The 14,426-nt window shown below is 45.7% G+C and overlaps 1 protein-coding gene across 9 annotated transcripts in view; it reads right to left on the reverse strand.

Moving 5' to 3' along the window:
• ZNF521 (zinc finger protein 521) overlaps positions 1–14,426 on the reverse strand; it is a 346,723-nt gene that overhangs the window by 298,359 nt on the left and 33,938 nt on the right. For all 9 annotated transcript variants that reach the window (XM_048507495.1, XM_048507491.1, XM_048507490.1 and 6 more), the window contains one exon: positions 2,175–2,354. Coding sequence is in view for 6 of the 9 variants with exons in the window: in XM_048507491.1 (XP_048363448.1) it covers positions 2,175–2,354 (180 nt within the window). In the remaining 3 variants the exon portion in view is untranslated. The remainder of the gene's footprint in view (positions 1–2,174; positions 2,355–14,426) is intronic.

Raw genomic sequence — 14,426 nt, forward strand, 5'->3', positions numbered from 1 at the left:
TAAATATTCATCAGCAGTCCCCAATACAGCACACTGATTTTAACCCAGTCTCCCAGAACTTAGCTCAGCACTCTAACCACTACAACACAGTGGTTCATTCTTAAGTGGCCCATGAATGAGTGGCTGGGGGAAGGAACCAGGAGACATCAGTGGTAGGGAGAAGGAAGCCCAGATGCCACACTGTTTGCAGGTCTCAAAAATTATAATTTCAAAGGACTCATGCTATATGGTCCACACCGTTAAGGTAATGCCTGAAGATAATGTAAGAATAATGACCATAACCTGACTTCAATGCCTTGGGGAAACTGAGGTAATGTCACAAGAAAATTAAGAAATGATAAAGAGTGTGACATTAAAACACTTTATTTGATATGTAATGGCAGGTTAATTGGGAATATGTTTGATTTGACTAAAGACTAGTTCTCAATGGAGGGCCAGCAATTGTATCAGAAATTACGGTACTCTGACGCTGAAATCCCAACATTCCTAATATCATTTGTTTTCTGAAACTGTCATTCATTTTGGGGGGTTGGGTTTCTGCATTGCTTTGCAAGGGTTTGAGATATTTTGGTTCACTTCTGTCCTACGCCCGGGGCGGGGGCCCTGCCGGGACCCCTGTTGCCAACCCACCTTCCCCTCCCCGGCTGCTGGAATCACCGGCCTCACTCCCGTTCTCCGGGGAGTGGCCTAACTGAGACAGCCGTCTCAGCCACAGGATGCCCCTGCCACCCACAGGTGGCCCAGGGTCCACAGAACGCTAGGCCAGGCGAGCAGGGAAGCCTCCCTGCCAGCCTCTGCCCTGGCAGCCTCTCCCCCCCCGGTTCTGCTCCCTTCGGCCTGACCGCCGCTCTTCCTCCTTCCCCAGTCCTTTCCCTCTGGCCTCCTCTCCTCTTCCCCCTTTAGGGTGCTCTCCCCTCGGTCTCCCCTCTGCCTTTCCACAACCCTTCCCTGTTCCTCTCTGACACACTCTCTCCCACTCCTTCCCTCCTTCCCGTCTTCTTCCCTTTGCACGCCGGTCTTCCCCCCTTTTATCCCCTCGCTCTCTTGCTCCGGGGTTGAAAACCCCGCCCCTCCGCCTCTCCGCTCTGGGCCGCCGCCCGTAATTAGCCCAAGAGGGCTCAGCTGGCCCCGGTCGCCCGGCGCAGCCCTCGCCTCGCAGCTGCGGTGGGGCTCTTCGACGTCCTGCTCCCCTGCCAGCCGACCAACGCGACGCTCCTTGCCGGCGGAGCCTCCGCGTGCCCCGCCGGCCAGAAGAAGAGCGGGGCGATCCCCCGAGCCGTTGGCACGGTGGCGGGGCTGCTCTCGTCTTGCGGCCTCCCGCGCCGCCAGTGAGTCGCCTGTCAGATGTGGGCCGGGGGACAAGGCCGGGGAGGGGGTCGGGGCAACCCCCACTCCCGGACAACTTCTAAGTAGCTTTTCATGCTTTTTGTATCAAGCATTTTTCCAGGTGACTTATTAAGCACTTCAGGCTCATAACTTACATTATTCTAGTGGTTCACAACTGGGGCTATCTGGGGCATGTCATTTTCTTTTCCAATATTTTCTGCTTCTCTTTAGTATTCCAAAAAAAAATTTCACTCAAACTGGACAAACATTCTCTCAATTCAGCCTATTCCAAACACTGCTAACAAAAAAGGAACCCTGGTTTAGGACATGCACATCAGTACTCTTCACAGACAAGGAAAAAAAAAAAAGGTCTATGAGAGTTGTTTCCAAAGTGTCAGTCATAAAGTGTTCCAGCAGATTCCATTCAGTTTCTACTCACTGATTACTATGTACCAAGAGATGCACCCTTTCAGCAAAGGGCACAAGCACAACTTGTAATCAGCTGTGCTGGGCTGGTTTTTATTTTTGTTTTAATCAGAAATAGGCATTGTTAACATTACTGTATGGGAACTAGAAGATGCAGATGAAATGGACACACAGAAAAGTTCAGTACTGCTCCATTAAATGCAGACGTTATCCACACTCTAGGACAACTCAAACAGAAGCCACTCACTGTACAACTCGGCTGCAGGATCCATTTCAGGTTTGTAAACAACATTACCTGAGTATTATAAGTGTGGGCATAACATTGTAGTCAAAGGGAAAGTTAAGGGAGCCTCTGAAGAAGGGACCTGAAAAATCAAAAATAGAACTGTGCAAGGAGACACAAAGTGATAAGTACTGTTTACCTGTCAGTTGACATTGATTAATCTTGTGCTCTGTGATATCACTCAGTGATTCAAACACCTGGAGGCAGCTGTCACAGCTGTGCACAGCGTCTTCCTCTAACTCTTCCCCTTCTTCCGGCCTCTTCTTACACTCTATCAGCTCTCCATCTTCTGCCTTGTCTTCGAGTTTACAGTTCAAATCTGAAAGAAAATCAAGACTGTGACCCCAGGGCATTCAAAGAACAGATCTTTTTAAAAGGAGGACTCAGATTGGATTGTTGTTGTTTACATTTTCCAACAAGGAGAAAATACTTTTGGCTTGAGCTTGCAGTATAAGAAGATTACACTACATTTTACTGCTCAATAAAACAGAGGAAGCATCTATCCGTTCTATTCACAATGATTTTTCTTTGCAAACTGCATTCCCCCTGCAAAAGCAACACTTCCATTTGTCACAGTTAATTTTTGTCAAGTTTAATACAACTATTGGGGGCTTTTCATCACTTGAATAATTTAACAGAATAAATCCCTCCTACAATTCAGTGCAATCGAACAATAAAGACAAAATGTATCACCAAGTGAATTCAGTAGATTCTGGGTTTATGTTAATGTTTAAAAACAAAAACAAAACAAAAAACAGCTGACTGCTATGAAAATGAAAGTGTGTCACTTCACTAACCGTGCATTCCTAAGAATATTATACTGGAAGTAAGTCCCACTGCACAAAATGGGACTTAGACGTAATTCTACTTAGATGCAGTGGTTATAATGCTGCACTGGAAATCTGAGAAACCCAGGTTGAAATACCAACTCTGCTATGGATGACCTTGGGCTAGTCACTCACTCTCAGCCTAACCAACCTCACAGGGTTGTTGGGAGGATAAAACACAGGAGAAGGAGAGTGTAAGCTGCTTTGACTCCCCACTGGGAAGAAAGTTAGGGCATAAATCAAATAAATCAATTAATATATTCAACATGTCTCCATTCAAGGATAGGTAAATCTGAAGATTGGGGCCATGCACAAAGAAATTATGTATTTCTATACATGTACAGAGAAATGATGTGTTTCTATAAGCTGGGACAATTTTACAAGCTTGAAGAAAAAAATCAAAACACTATAAAAATAAGACTTTTTTCAAAGGGTGCTAACAAAGCAATATTTGAGATTGTACAGATATAACACAGCCACTGTCATTGAAGCAGTTGGCTGGTGGCTGAAAGGGAAGGGCCAACAAGGGAGACTGCAGCTATAGAAGTACTCAGCAGGTGATGGGGTTGGAAAGAGAAAGGCAAGTAGGGGCAGCACTACAGCCAGCAGTGGTGAAGGGGGGGGGCAAGGTAGGGGGGAAAGAGATAAGATGGCAGGAAGGAAAGGTGGAGGAGAAATCAAGAGACAGTAGTGGAGAAACAACAGAGGGAAAGGGTCCATTGAATACTTACTGTGAAGGGTCTTTCTACTGTAGGTAAGGGGGACATCTCAGATGGGTGTCTTCTCCACCAATAGCAAGGAGGCAGGAAATCGTCATCAAATTAGCCGTGTCACTTCCTGTCTTCCAAGGCCATATTTGTTCAGTATCCTTATGACCTAGCAGTCCGTGTAACCATTTCGAAGTGACCTGACTATGACATTACTAAACAATCCAAAAAGTTGACTGGATAAATGAAATAAGTATCAGAGGCTCCCCCGTGTGCTAATCAACAATCAAACTATGTACAAGGCATCGGGGTTTAATAAGGACCAGGGGGGGTCGAGATGTCCCCCTTACCTACAGTAGAAAGACCCTTCACAGTAAGTATTCAATGGACCCTTCTACTGTAGGTGGGGGACATCTCAGATGGGACCTCCCCAAGCAGTGTCCCCTATTAGGGTGGGTCCATTAATCCCCGATGATACGTTCTAGCACTCTGCGGCCAAAGGCCATCTCAGTTGCTGCCAGAGAATTCATTTTATAATGTCTGATAAAGGATGAGCTGGATGACCATGTGGCCGTCTTGCAGATCTGCTCCACTGATGCTCTATTGTGGAAGGCCGCATTGGTTGTCGCGCTGCGTATGGAGTGCGCAGTCACGCCCAGAGGTATTGGTAACGAGGCCGATTTAAATGCTTCGATGATTGTAGCTTTCAGAGTTGTGCTAAAGGCCGCTGTTGACATTGGAGCGCCCACATTGGGGGGGCTAACATTAATGGATAGAGCTTCCGTTTTGCGGATATATTCTGTCCTGATTATGAAGGCTTTTAGCGCTCTCTGGACGTCCAGAGTATGCCAAGGCCAGCTCTTGGGGTGAGAGGGATTAGGCATGAATTTTGGCACTATAATTTCTTGTTGAAGATGGAATTTGGAATATACTTTAGGGATGAATAGCGGGTCCAAGAGTAATCCGACTCTGTCTTTAAAGACTGTGGATAACTTGGCATTGACTGATAGCGCTTTTAATACCGAGACCCTGCGTGCGATGTGATAGCAAGTGGGAATAGAGTTTTCATGTGCACCCATCGCAATGGGATGGTTTGGATCGGTTCAAATGGTGATTTGGTTAGTGATGTTATCGCCCGTGCAGCCGCCATGTGGGAACCGGTGTATTACTGGCGGTTGGGAGAGTTTACTCCTCTCAAAGAATTTGTCTTTTAAGGTGGACATCGAAGTCCCCTATCAAAACCCTTTTGGAGAAAATCTAGGATGTTACCTATAGAGGAGCTTCGGGCCCATTCCTCGTGCTTGATACCATCTAACTAATGTCCTCCAGGATGCATTATAGATGTTGACTGTGGAGCGTCTTTGTGCTGCCATAATGTTCCTCGTAATACTCATTGAGTAGCCTCTTTGTCTCAGTTTTCTCCGTTCCACTCCATAGCGGTCAACCTGAGCCATCCTGGAGTCTGGATGGGCTAAGGGGCCCTGTGTTAATATGTCTGGAACTATCGGCAGAGTCATGGGTTGTGGTGGACATTTCTAGTACCATGGAGTACCACGGACTTCGGGGCCATTGTGGCCTTGATAAGAATGACCTAGAGCTTTCTCCAGTCCGATTTTTTTTGCAAGAGGCGAATCAAGGGGATTGGAGGGAAGGCGTAAAGCAGTTGGCGGGGCCAAGGCGCTGTGATGGCAACCCCCTGTGTTACTTTGCGAATTTTGGGTAGCTGAGTGTTGTCCACTGAGGCGAACAGATCCCTTTTGGGCTGGCTGAATTGTAGGCAGATGTCCTGGAAAATCATTGGATTGAGTCTCCATTCACCTAGTTGTATTTGCTGTCTGCTCAACCAGTCTGCCTTGTCGTTGTTTATTCCCCGAATGTACTGGGCTTGGGACGACAATAGGTGTATTTTCGACCAGTTGAGAACTTTTAGGGCTTCTTTGTGTAATCTTGGGGATCTTGAAGCCCCCCTGATTGTTTATATACATCTTGGTCGAGATGTTGTCTGTCCTGATTATCAGGTGTTGATGTTTGACTTCTGTGTGGAAGTGTTGTAAGGCCAGGAACACTGCCCGCGTTTCCAGCACATTGATGGGAAGTAAGGTTTCTTTTTTTTTTTTGTCCAGGTGCCTTGGACGAATTTTTGCTTTAACGTCGCCCCCCACCCTGAGAGACTTGAGTCTGTGAAGATCTGAGGTCTGTTGTCGTGGGGGTAGCATTTTCCCTTCTTTAGGTTGTTTATGTTAGTCCACCATTTGAGGCTTTCTCTGACCTACGGGGTTAGGTAAAGTTTTTTGTCTTTTTTCAGAATGATATCTAGCTGGAACGGTCTTAAGAACAGCTGTAGTGGTCTGGCATGTAGCCGTGCCCATTGGTTGAGGTCTATGACTGAGATGAGCAGGCCTAGTAGGCTCGCCAACTGTAATAGAGTTGGTCGAAGTGTGACTAGAATTTTGTTTGACAGTTTTTGTATTTTGAGAATTTTTACCAGTGGAATGGATAGGGCATTTTATGTGGTATCTATAATCGCTCCTAGATGTTCTAGTCTCTGAGTTGGGGCGAGGGAGCTTTTCTCCCAATGTGTTAAGAGCCCGTAGTCTTGAAGTACTTGTTGTACTCTGACAACGTCTTGGAGATCCTTGGTTCTGTCCTGAGACCTGATTAGCAGGTCATCTAAGTAAGGATGTATCTGGGTCCCTTCCTCCCTGAGTTGGATAATGGGGCCCAGGAGTACCTAACTGAGATTGTTCTGGGGGCCATGGCTAGTCCGAACAGCAAGGCCCTGCACTGGTAGTGGGCATTCCCTACTGTGAACCTGAGGAATCTTTTGTGTGCCGGATTGATGGGGATGTGCAAGTAGGCTTCCCTCAGGTCCAACGAAGTGAGGAACTCCCTGTGTCTCAGGGCTATCGTGATGGACTAGAGGGAGTCCATTTTGAATTTTGGTAGCCGGATAAACTTGTTGACAAACCGGAGGTTTAACACTGCTCTGGATTCCCCATTTCGCTTTGGGACAGTAAAAGAAAAAGAGTGAGAATAGGTCCCTAAGGATTTCTCCTGGGGAGGAACCGGCTCTACCGCCTGGATCTCCAGAAGATGTGAAACTGCTTCCTAATGAGTTTTTGGCTTTTAAAGGGTTTGAGGATAGCGGTGAGGGAACAAACAGTGGGGCCGAGAATTCCTGAAGAATTCTATTCGTTAACCCGACTCTATCAACTCTGTTGTCCACTGAACTATGTGGACTCCTTGCCAGGCTGCTGAAAATTTTGGCAAGGTTTCCCCCCACCGGGAGTTGCCGGTAGTCATTGTTTATTTTTGTCTGGCTTAGGGCCCTTCCCTTGTTTTTGAAAGGTGCGGAATGAGTTTTTTTGTCATGAAAGGAAGACTGGTTCTGCCATGACTTGCAGCTGTTATCCCTAGTAAATCTGGGGAGCGTATTGTGTGTTCTGAATGTGCTGCGTGAGCCCACCTTGCTGGTTGACGTACGATCTTGCCTAACCGATTTTGGCATTGCTTTCTTCTGATCTCTGGTTTGGATGAGTACCTGTTCTAAATCTTTGCCGGAGACTTGGTCTCCATAATAAGAATAGGCTGCTGCTGCATTCTTGGCTTGGGTATCTGCCTGCCATGGGCGGAGCCAGGTGTTGCGCCTAGCTAGCATATTGGACGCCATGGTTCTAGCTGTCATGGCAATTGCATCAAGTGTGGCGTCCGCAATGAAGGCGTTAGCAATGAGCACCAGCAATGCCTTCTCTAATAGCAGTGTTCTCTGCTGGGATCATGTACTAAATTCTCTTAGTCCAGGCTATAGTGGCTCTGGCCACTGTAGATGCTGGGGAAAGTGCCTTAATCGCTGCGGCCAGCCAATCGTGGGACCTGTGAAGAGCCGCCTCACTGGTAGCGGGTCTTTCTGTCTAGCGGGTCTTTAATATTACTTTCCCCTTCTTTTGCTACCAATGCTCCAGAGTGCAGAACTGCAATAGGGGCTTCCACTGCTGGGACTTTCAACATAGTATGGAATCGCTGTGGCAAAAGGTAAACTTTTTGTAAGCTGTGGGAAGTCCCTTCCTACCCGTGTGCCATTCGCGTTGAATGCGCTTGACAAAGTATTTTGGAACTGGAAAAACAGTTTTAGTGTTCCAGCATCTTGGGGAAAATAATCTGACTTGCCCTCGGGAAAACCTTAGATGGGTTTGGCAGGATTGGTAATGTCCTCCTGTTAGAAGAACCGTGGGGATAATTCTGGCTTTTCAACGGTCGGTTCTTCAGTGTCTGAGAACCTGGCCCTCATCCCCTTCCCCTCTATCTCCTCTTTCGTCCTCTTGTAAGGCAAGGGGGTTTCTATAGTGAACGCAGCAGCGGTTCCATCAGAGCAGGTTATGGCTCTGGTAGGGAAGGAAGAGGTTTTATTTAAAGCAGCTCGTTGCTCTCTATCGTCCAGCGCTTTGTCAGTTTGTTCTCTGAGCATTTGCGTGAATGCAGAGGGGGGGGGGGGCGTTGCCAGAATGAAATGTCGTCGTTAGCGACCACCTGAGATTGCGCAAGCGCATCCGGCGGCGCCGGAGCGCTCTCCTCCACACGGTTGGCCCGGGGCCCCGGTACCTGTTGTTGAAGAGTCACCGCGCCCTCAGCCGCCTCCGCGGGGGGGTGGGGTGTTCGGTGGGTTGACACAGCACTCCGGATCCCGAGCGGGGTAGGAGGAACTGGTCTGGGAGCCGCCGTCAATGGCCGCGCCCTGGGAAGGCGTCAAGCTCCCCGGCAGCTTCTTCTTTGCTTTTGAAGCGTGCGGAGGGCCCTCCGCGCGTCCTGCTGCCTTTTCGGTTTTCTTTGGGGCTGTGCGTCCCTCAGGTCCAGTGAGGGCCCGGCCGTGTGGGGAAGGGCGCGGGCGGGGCGGCGCCGGGCGGGGAGGGGGCCGTCCGCGGAGTGGCGTGTTTGCGCCCTCCCTTGGCCGCGCGGGTTCCTTCAGCCGTCGATCTGGCGAAGTCCTGGCGCGGAGGAGTGAAAGAGCCCGACGCCATCTTGGTTTGGCGGGTGCATCAAAAAGGCGGGAAAACGAACGTTCCGCTTTTAACGCTCTCCGCGGTTCGCTGTGCTTGCCTGTCCAGGCTTTGGTGAAGGCTGTTGTTATTTCCTTCCTTTAGAATGTATTGCTGCGTCAAACACACTGCATACACACACACACACGTTATCTACCAAGGAGCCTCTCCTAAACACTAGCACTCCCTGCTAGGCAGGAAAAAATACTGAACAAATATGGCCTTGGAAGACAGGAAGTGACACGGCTAATTTGATGACGATTTCCTGCCTCCTTGCTATTGGTGGAGAAGACACCCATCTGAGATGTCCCCCACCTACAGTAGAAGGCAGATAGGTGGCAGAAAGCAGAAGAAGAAGAAAGCAGGACCCAGTGGTGGAGAGGACGGCACAATGAACATGAGCCAGGCAAGCAGAGGTGATGATGCTATAGGTGAGTGAGTGGGCATACCAGCAAAGCAATGGGGAGAGTGAAAGAGACGTAGCTGAGGGAAGCCAGGGGGAGGACAAAGAAGAGGTGAGGAAAACAAAAGAACAAAACAGTGTGACAAAAGAAGGCAAAGGAGATTGTGGTGAGGAAGAAAGAGATGGGAGAGTGCCCAGCAAGGTAGGAAGTAGTGAAAGCTGTAGGGGAGACAAAAAGGGGAAATAGAAGGTGGCCAGGGGGGCAGAAGAAACAAGATAGAAGGATGAGATTTCCACCATTTCGTGATTCTCACTGGCCTACCCATTTGTAAATTAATATATTGCCAATCAACTTACACCAATTGAGCTCTCTATCCAAAGGAACAGCACCAACCTACCACCTATGCCTTAAAATTATACTTGAAATTATTTAAATTGCCTGTTAAATAACCAAAGTAGATAAATAAATTACACAAGTAGATAACCAGCCCACAGCGCAACCCTAATCAGACCTACATCTTTCTAAACCCACTACAATTTGTAACCTTAGAAAGGTTTTACTCTGCAGTGCAAAAGCCTTCATTCTATTCTGAGCAGGTATGGCAAGGATTAATTAGATATCTAATTCTGTAATAGAAGAAGAGGAATTTGGATTTATACCCCGCTTTTCTCAACTGCAAGGAGTCTCAAAGCAGCTTACAAACGCCTTCCCTTCCTCTCCCACAGCAGACACCTTCTGAGGTAGGTGGTGATGAGAGAGTGTGAAGAAACAACACTATATGAGCCCAACAAAGTCATCAGCAAGTTCACTGGCCATAACAAAGCTCTTGCACATAGTAGAAGCTAAACTCCACCCAGCACTGTTTCAGCTCTGTATATGACGTTGATTTGTTATGTTATTTTCAGAAAAATATCCATATCTTAATCGGCTAAAATATAATATAAACCCAAACCATTTTTGTTTTGCTATTGGGTGCTATCAGTATGTCACTGACACTACAAGCAATATGCATCTTTGCTTAAACCAGCTGGTGCTGCCATGAACAAACTGAGCCAATGCTTGATTGGTGAACAAGTTGACACTAAATACTGACAAGACAGAGGTGATGCTGGTCAGCAAGGCAAAAGTCCTAGAGAGTCCTGTTCTCTCCTTTTTTTGTCTGTTACAGCTGAACATTACTGTCTAATGAGAGGTCAAGGGCTGGGGTCAACCATGGCTTTTCCAACAGAAGGAGGATTTCCACCTGTAGAGTATGGCTTTCCAGATACCTTTCTTGCCTCCCCCCTCCTGCTACAACTCAATGTTTAGTGTCCTCAGACCTTTTGGTAGATTGGTTTGCTGTTCTCTTAGTTTTTAATATTGTTTTATAGATCTTACTGATTTTAAATATTTTACTTGTGGTCTGCATTAAGCCTCCTGGGAAAAGGCCAACTGTAAACATTGCAAATGAACATCTTTATCCTATTCCTGATATTAGAAAGAAAGACATTTGTAATCACAGGAGGAAAATCAAACAGGCACTTCAACGTTTCAACAATGTGTATTTCTTTATCCCTGCACGGCAAGCCTTGGACAGAAGAAGGGATGAGGAAAAAATTGAGGGAAGCAAACTCTTAAGTGGGGACTAAATATGCTTGTAAATGTTCCCCTACTAGTTTTTTTTTTCATTTAAAACCCTTTTTGGTCCATAGAACAGGTGTGGTGATGGAAAATGACCCTGTGGGATTTTTAAGGCAACAGCCGTTCAGAGGTCATTTGCCACTGCCTACCCCCACGTGGGCTGAGAGAGAGAACTGTGACTGGCTCAAGATCACCCAGCAGGCTTCCAGTTGAGGAATGGAGAATCAAACCTGGTTCTCCAGATCAGAGACTGCTACTCTTAACCACTAAAGCATGCTGGGTAGCACCAGCAGAGAAAGCATATTTGCTCCTCTCTCCAAATCTGGGTCAACATAATCTGAGAAGGTTTACCATCTCCTACCACTAACATTCTTCTAGAAAGCAGGTCTCACTTTCTTCTGTAAAAACTAATAAACATCAGTTGTTACATGTACAAGAGCAAAGTGATCCACAAACAAGAAATAGCAAAATGAATAGAACCCACAGTACGTCTTACCTATTATAAAGATTTCAACTGTCATGTCTTATACTACCAATATAGACTGGTTACCAACTACAAGAAGCTGTAGGAGAAACAGCTGGTAACCCCTGGACCGAAGGATATCCGGCCGGCCTCGACAAGGGCCAGGGCCTTTTTGGTCCTGGTCCCCACCTGGTGGAATAAGCTCCCGAGCGAGATCAGGACCCTGTGGGATCAGAGCTTCTTCCGCAAAGCTGGAAAGACAGAGCTATTCCACTGGGCATTTCCTAGGGGCCAGCCGGATTGACACTCACTATCACTGTTCTCCCGTGGGATAGTGCAGTTTTAAGTTGCCATCATGTGTGCAAATGTTGAATCTTGTAGTATTTTAATTATTTATTGCTATTTTAATTGTATCTGGTTTCATATTGTTGTATCGCCGCCTTGAGCCCTTCGGGGTTGGGCAAGGTATAAACAAACAAACAAATAAATGGCACAAATGGCTAAAAAGAATAATGTGGGCCTTCTATTTTACAGAGAACATCCATAGAACACAGGAGTACCTGCTAGCATCCAAATTGGGCAATGCAAACCTTACACTACCCGAAAGTGACACGTGCTGAACAAAAGGGAAAGACATTTTTAACTTCCTTTAACATACGAACCAGATCCCAACCTTACTCGTCAAAACACTCCAAACCTATGCAGCAACTTCTGCCAAACAGTTAAAAATACCACTCAGTTATAAACAGTGGAGGAAAAGAAATAATTGTCTTAACTGTTGCAAACTGACCCCGACATCATTAAACACTTGTTGGAAGGCAGCACGTGCACACAGCATACTATTAGATGTTCAGCTCAAGCTCACAGTTTCATCTCATAAAACTGACAGCACTCAGGGAAATGCGGGCACTGGGTCTGAATTTTAACATGACTATTTAAATGCTGCACATAAAGTTTACAGACCTGTTTGTTTTAAAATAAGGGTAGAGTCTGACTCTGCTTTAGGTAGCATGCTAGAGGGAAGAAAAGGATGCAACAATGCTTCCTGCTTATTATTCATGAATTCTGGTCCTTAACAAGAATCCAATAATACAACCAACATGCTCACATCCACACATCCACGCACACTCACAAACACATACAGTGTGGAATATACAATCTGAAAAACTGCTTATGCCACGGTGTCTTACAAAGACCTAACTAGATATTAACACTGGAATTATTTTCTATTTATATAATGGAAGCCATTATAAGGGAGAGGGGACAGTTGCTTCAACTTATGCATTCGCAGATACAATTCTATTGGGACAAGAGTCGGCCAACTTAGTCCCTTCTGCTGCAAGTTCAGAATGTATGCTTTAGCAAAATGCTACGTTAGTTTTTAGGTCAACTCTTAAGGGGAAAACCTGTGAGACCTGGGTTCAGTCACAGCCTCAGTGTAATGAGTGGTGGCAGTCTATACCTCTCTTGATGAATATATTTCCACTGCTACCTTCTCTTGGAGAGACACTTTCACTGTCAAATAAAGGGAAAGACATTTGGAAGCTGCTGAGCGATTTGAGAGATGGTAAGAGCCACTGTCTAAATTAAAAGAGGACAGGATATTAAAATATATCCCGGCTTGAATTAGTCATTTGGTCAATAGCAACCACAACCAAGGCTGAATACATTCAGGAAGACATTTTATGAGGGAGAAGGAGTCCAGTGGGAAGCTGCCCACCATGGCAGACAACCTGATAATTTTAAGTAGTTATCACAAGTAGGCATGTACTTAGACTTAGAAGAAGTCAAAAATCTTTAAAATGGCTCATCAGCGATCAAAAGAAAAGTACCGTATATACTCGCATATAAGTCGAATTTTTCAGCACATTTTTTGTGCTGAAAAAGCCCCCCTCAACTTATACGCGAGTGAGGGACATTTTTAAAAATATTTTAGGGTTTTTACTTTGTCAGCTGCTTCTGCTGTAAGTTCAGAATGTATGGTGAAGTTTGGTGAAGTTTGGTTCAGGGGGTCCAAAGTTATGGATCCCCAAAATGGGTGCTCCCATCCCCCATTGTTTCCAATGGAAGCTAATAGTAGATGGGGCTACCCTTTTGAGGGTCCATAACTTTGGACCTCCTGAACCAAACTTCACCAAACCTGGGTGGTATCATCAGGAGGGTCTCCTAAAGATACTTTGAAATGTTGGTACTGCTAATATAAACATTTCTTCCCTGACAGGCACCCTCAAATTTTCCCCAGATTCACCCTTTAAATCACCCCCCCCCTTTCTGAGTGAATGTAAAGGGAGAATCAGGGCTTACAGAGCTAGTTTACTGTATTTCTTTGAAATAAATATTGAAAAACATTTAACCTACTGATGCCTCAATTAATGTAATTTTATTGGTATCTATTTTTATTTTTGAAATTTACCAGTAGCTGCTGCATTTCCCACCCTTGACTTATACGTGAGTCAATAAGTTTTCCCAGTTTTTTGTGGTAGAATTAGGTGCCTCGACTTATATGCGGGTCGACTTATACACGAGTATATACGGTAATTTGGTTATGATCGTATTTACTTATATGTTCACAAAATGTATGCTCTGCCTTCCTGTTACTGTTGGGACCACCAAGGTAGCTAACAGATTGTTAAACATTAAAACCAACAAACCCCATATCTTTAAAACAATTAAAATCAAATCTAAAATACATGCAGAAACATAAAAACAACAATTTAAACGTGTTGAAGGAAGAAGGGATCACTGAGGGAACTCCAAATAAAACAAAAAAAGCCTTCACCCACTGGCAGACGATGGCAACAGAAGGGGACAGATGAGTCTTCCTGGGAAGAATTCCAGTTTTGGTGCCATGGGCCCACAGCTGAGAAGGCTGTTCCTGGGTTGCCAACTACCTAATGTCAGAAGGCAGGAGCACTCCAGGAAGGGCCTTGGAAAACTACTGCAGATATGTCCGCAAGTGTTTAGGTGGAGTCCTAACCACTAGGATTGTTGACTTAAATAGGTGAAAATAAATTTATTTTCCTGAGAGATGTCACATGCCAGGATAACACTCTGGAGTAGTATTTCAGACTGTGCCTAGAAAGCAATTAATCAGTGCCTTAATTCCTAAAATGGGAGATTCCTACATTACATCATTTCTTCCAATCTGTAAGTTCACCCCTTGTACCAAACTGACAGATGTGTACTTTCACTGTGATGTGCAGGTAACAACCCTTAATATAAGCAGAGCATTTTTAGTCACAGTATTCAGAAAATTCATTATTCTTGGCACAGATTGGGTTAAAACCTCCCCAAAGCCTTGATTTTCTGTACTGAGATGTGGTGGAACTCAAGACTG

This window comes from Sphaerodactylus townsendi, linkage group LG09 (assembly GCF_021028975.2).
Source record: "Sphaerodactylus townsendi isolate TG3544 linkage group LG09, MPM_Stown_v2.3, whole genome shotgun sequence".
NCBI classification, from domain to species: domain Eukaryota; kingdom Metazoa; phylum Chordata; class Lepidosauria; order Squamata; family Sphaerodactylidae; genus Sphaerodactylus; species Sphaerodactylus townsendi.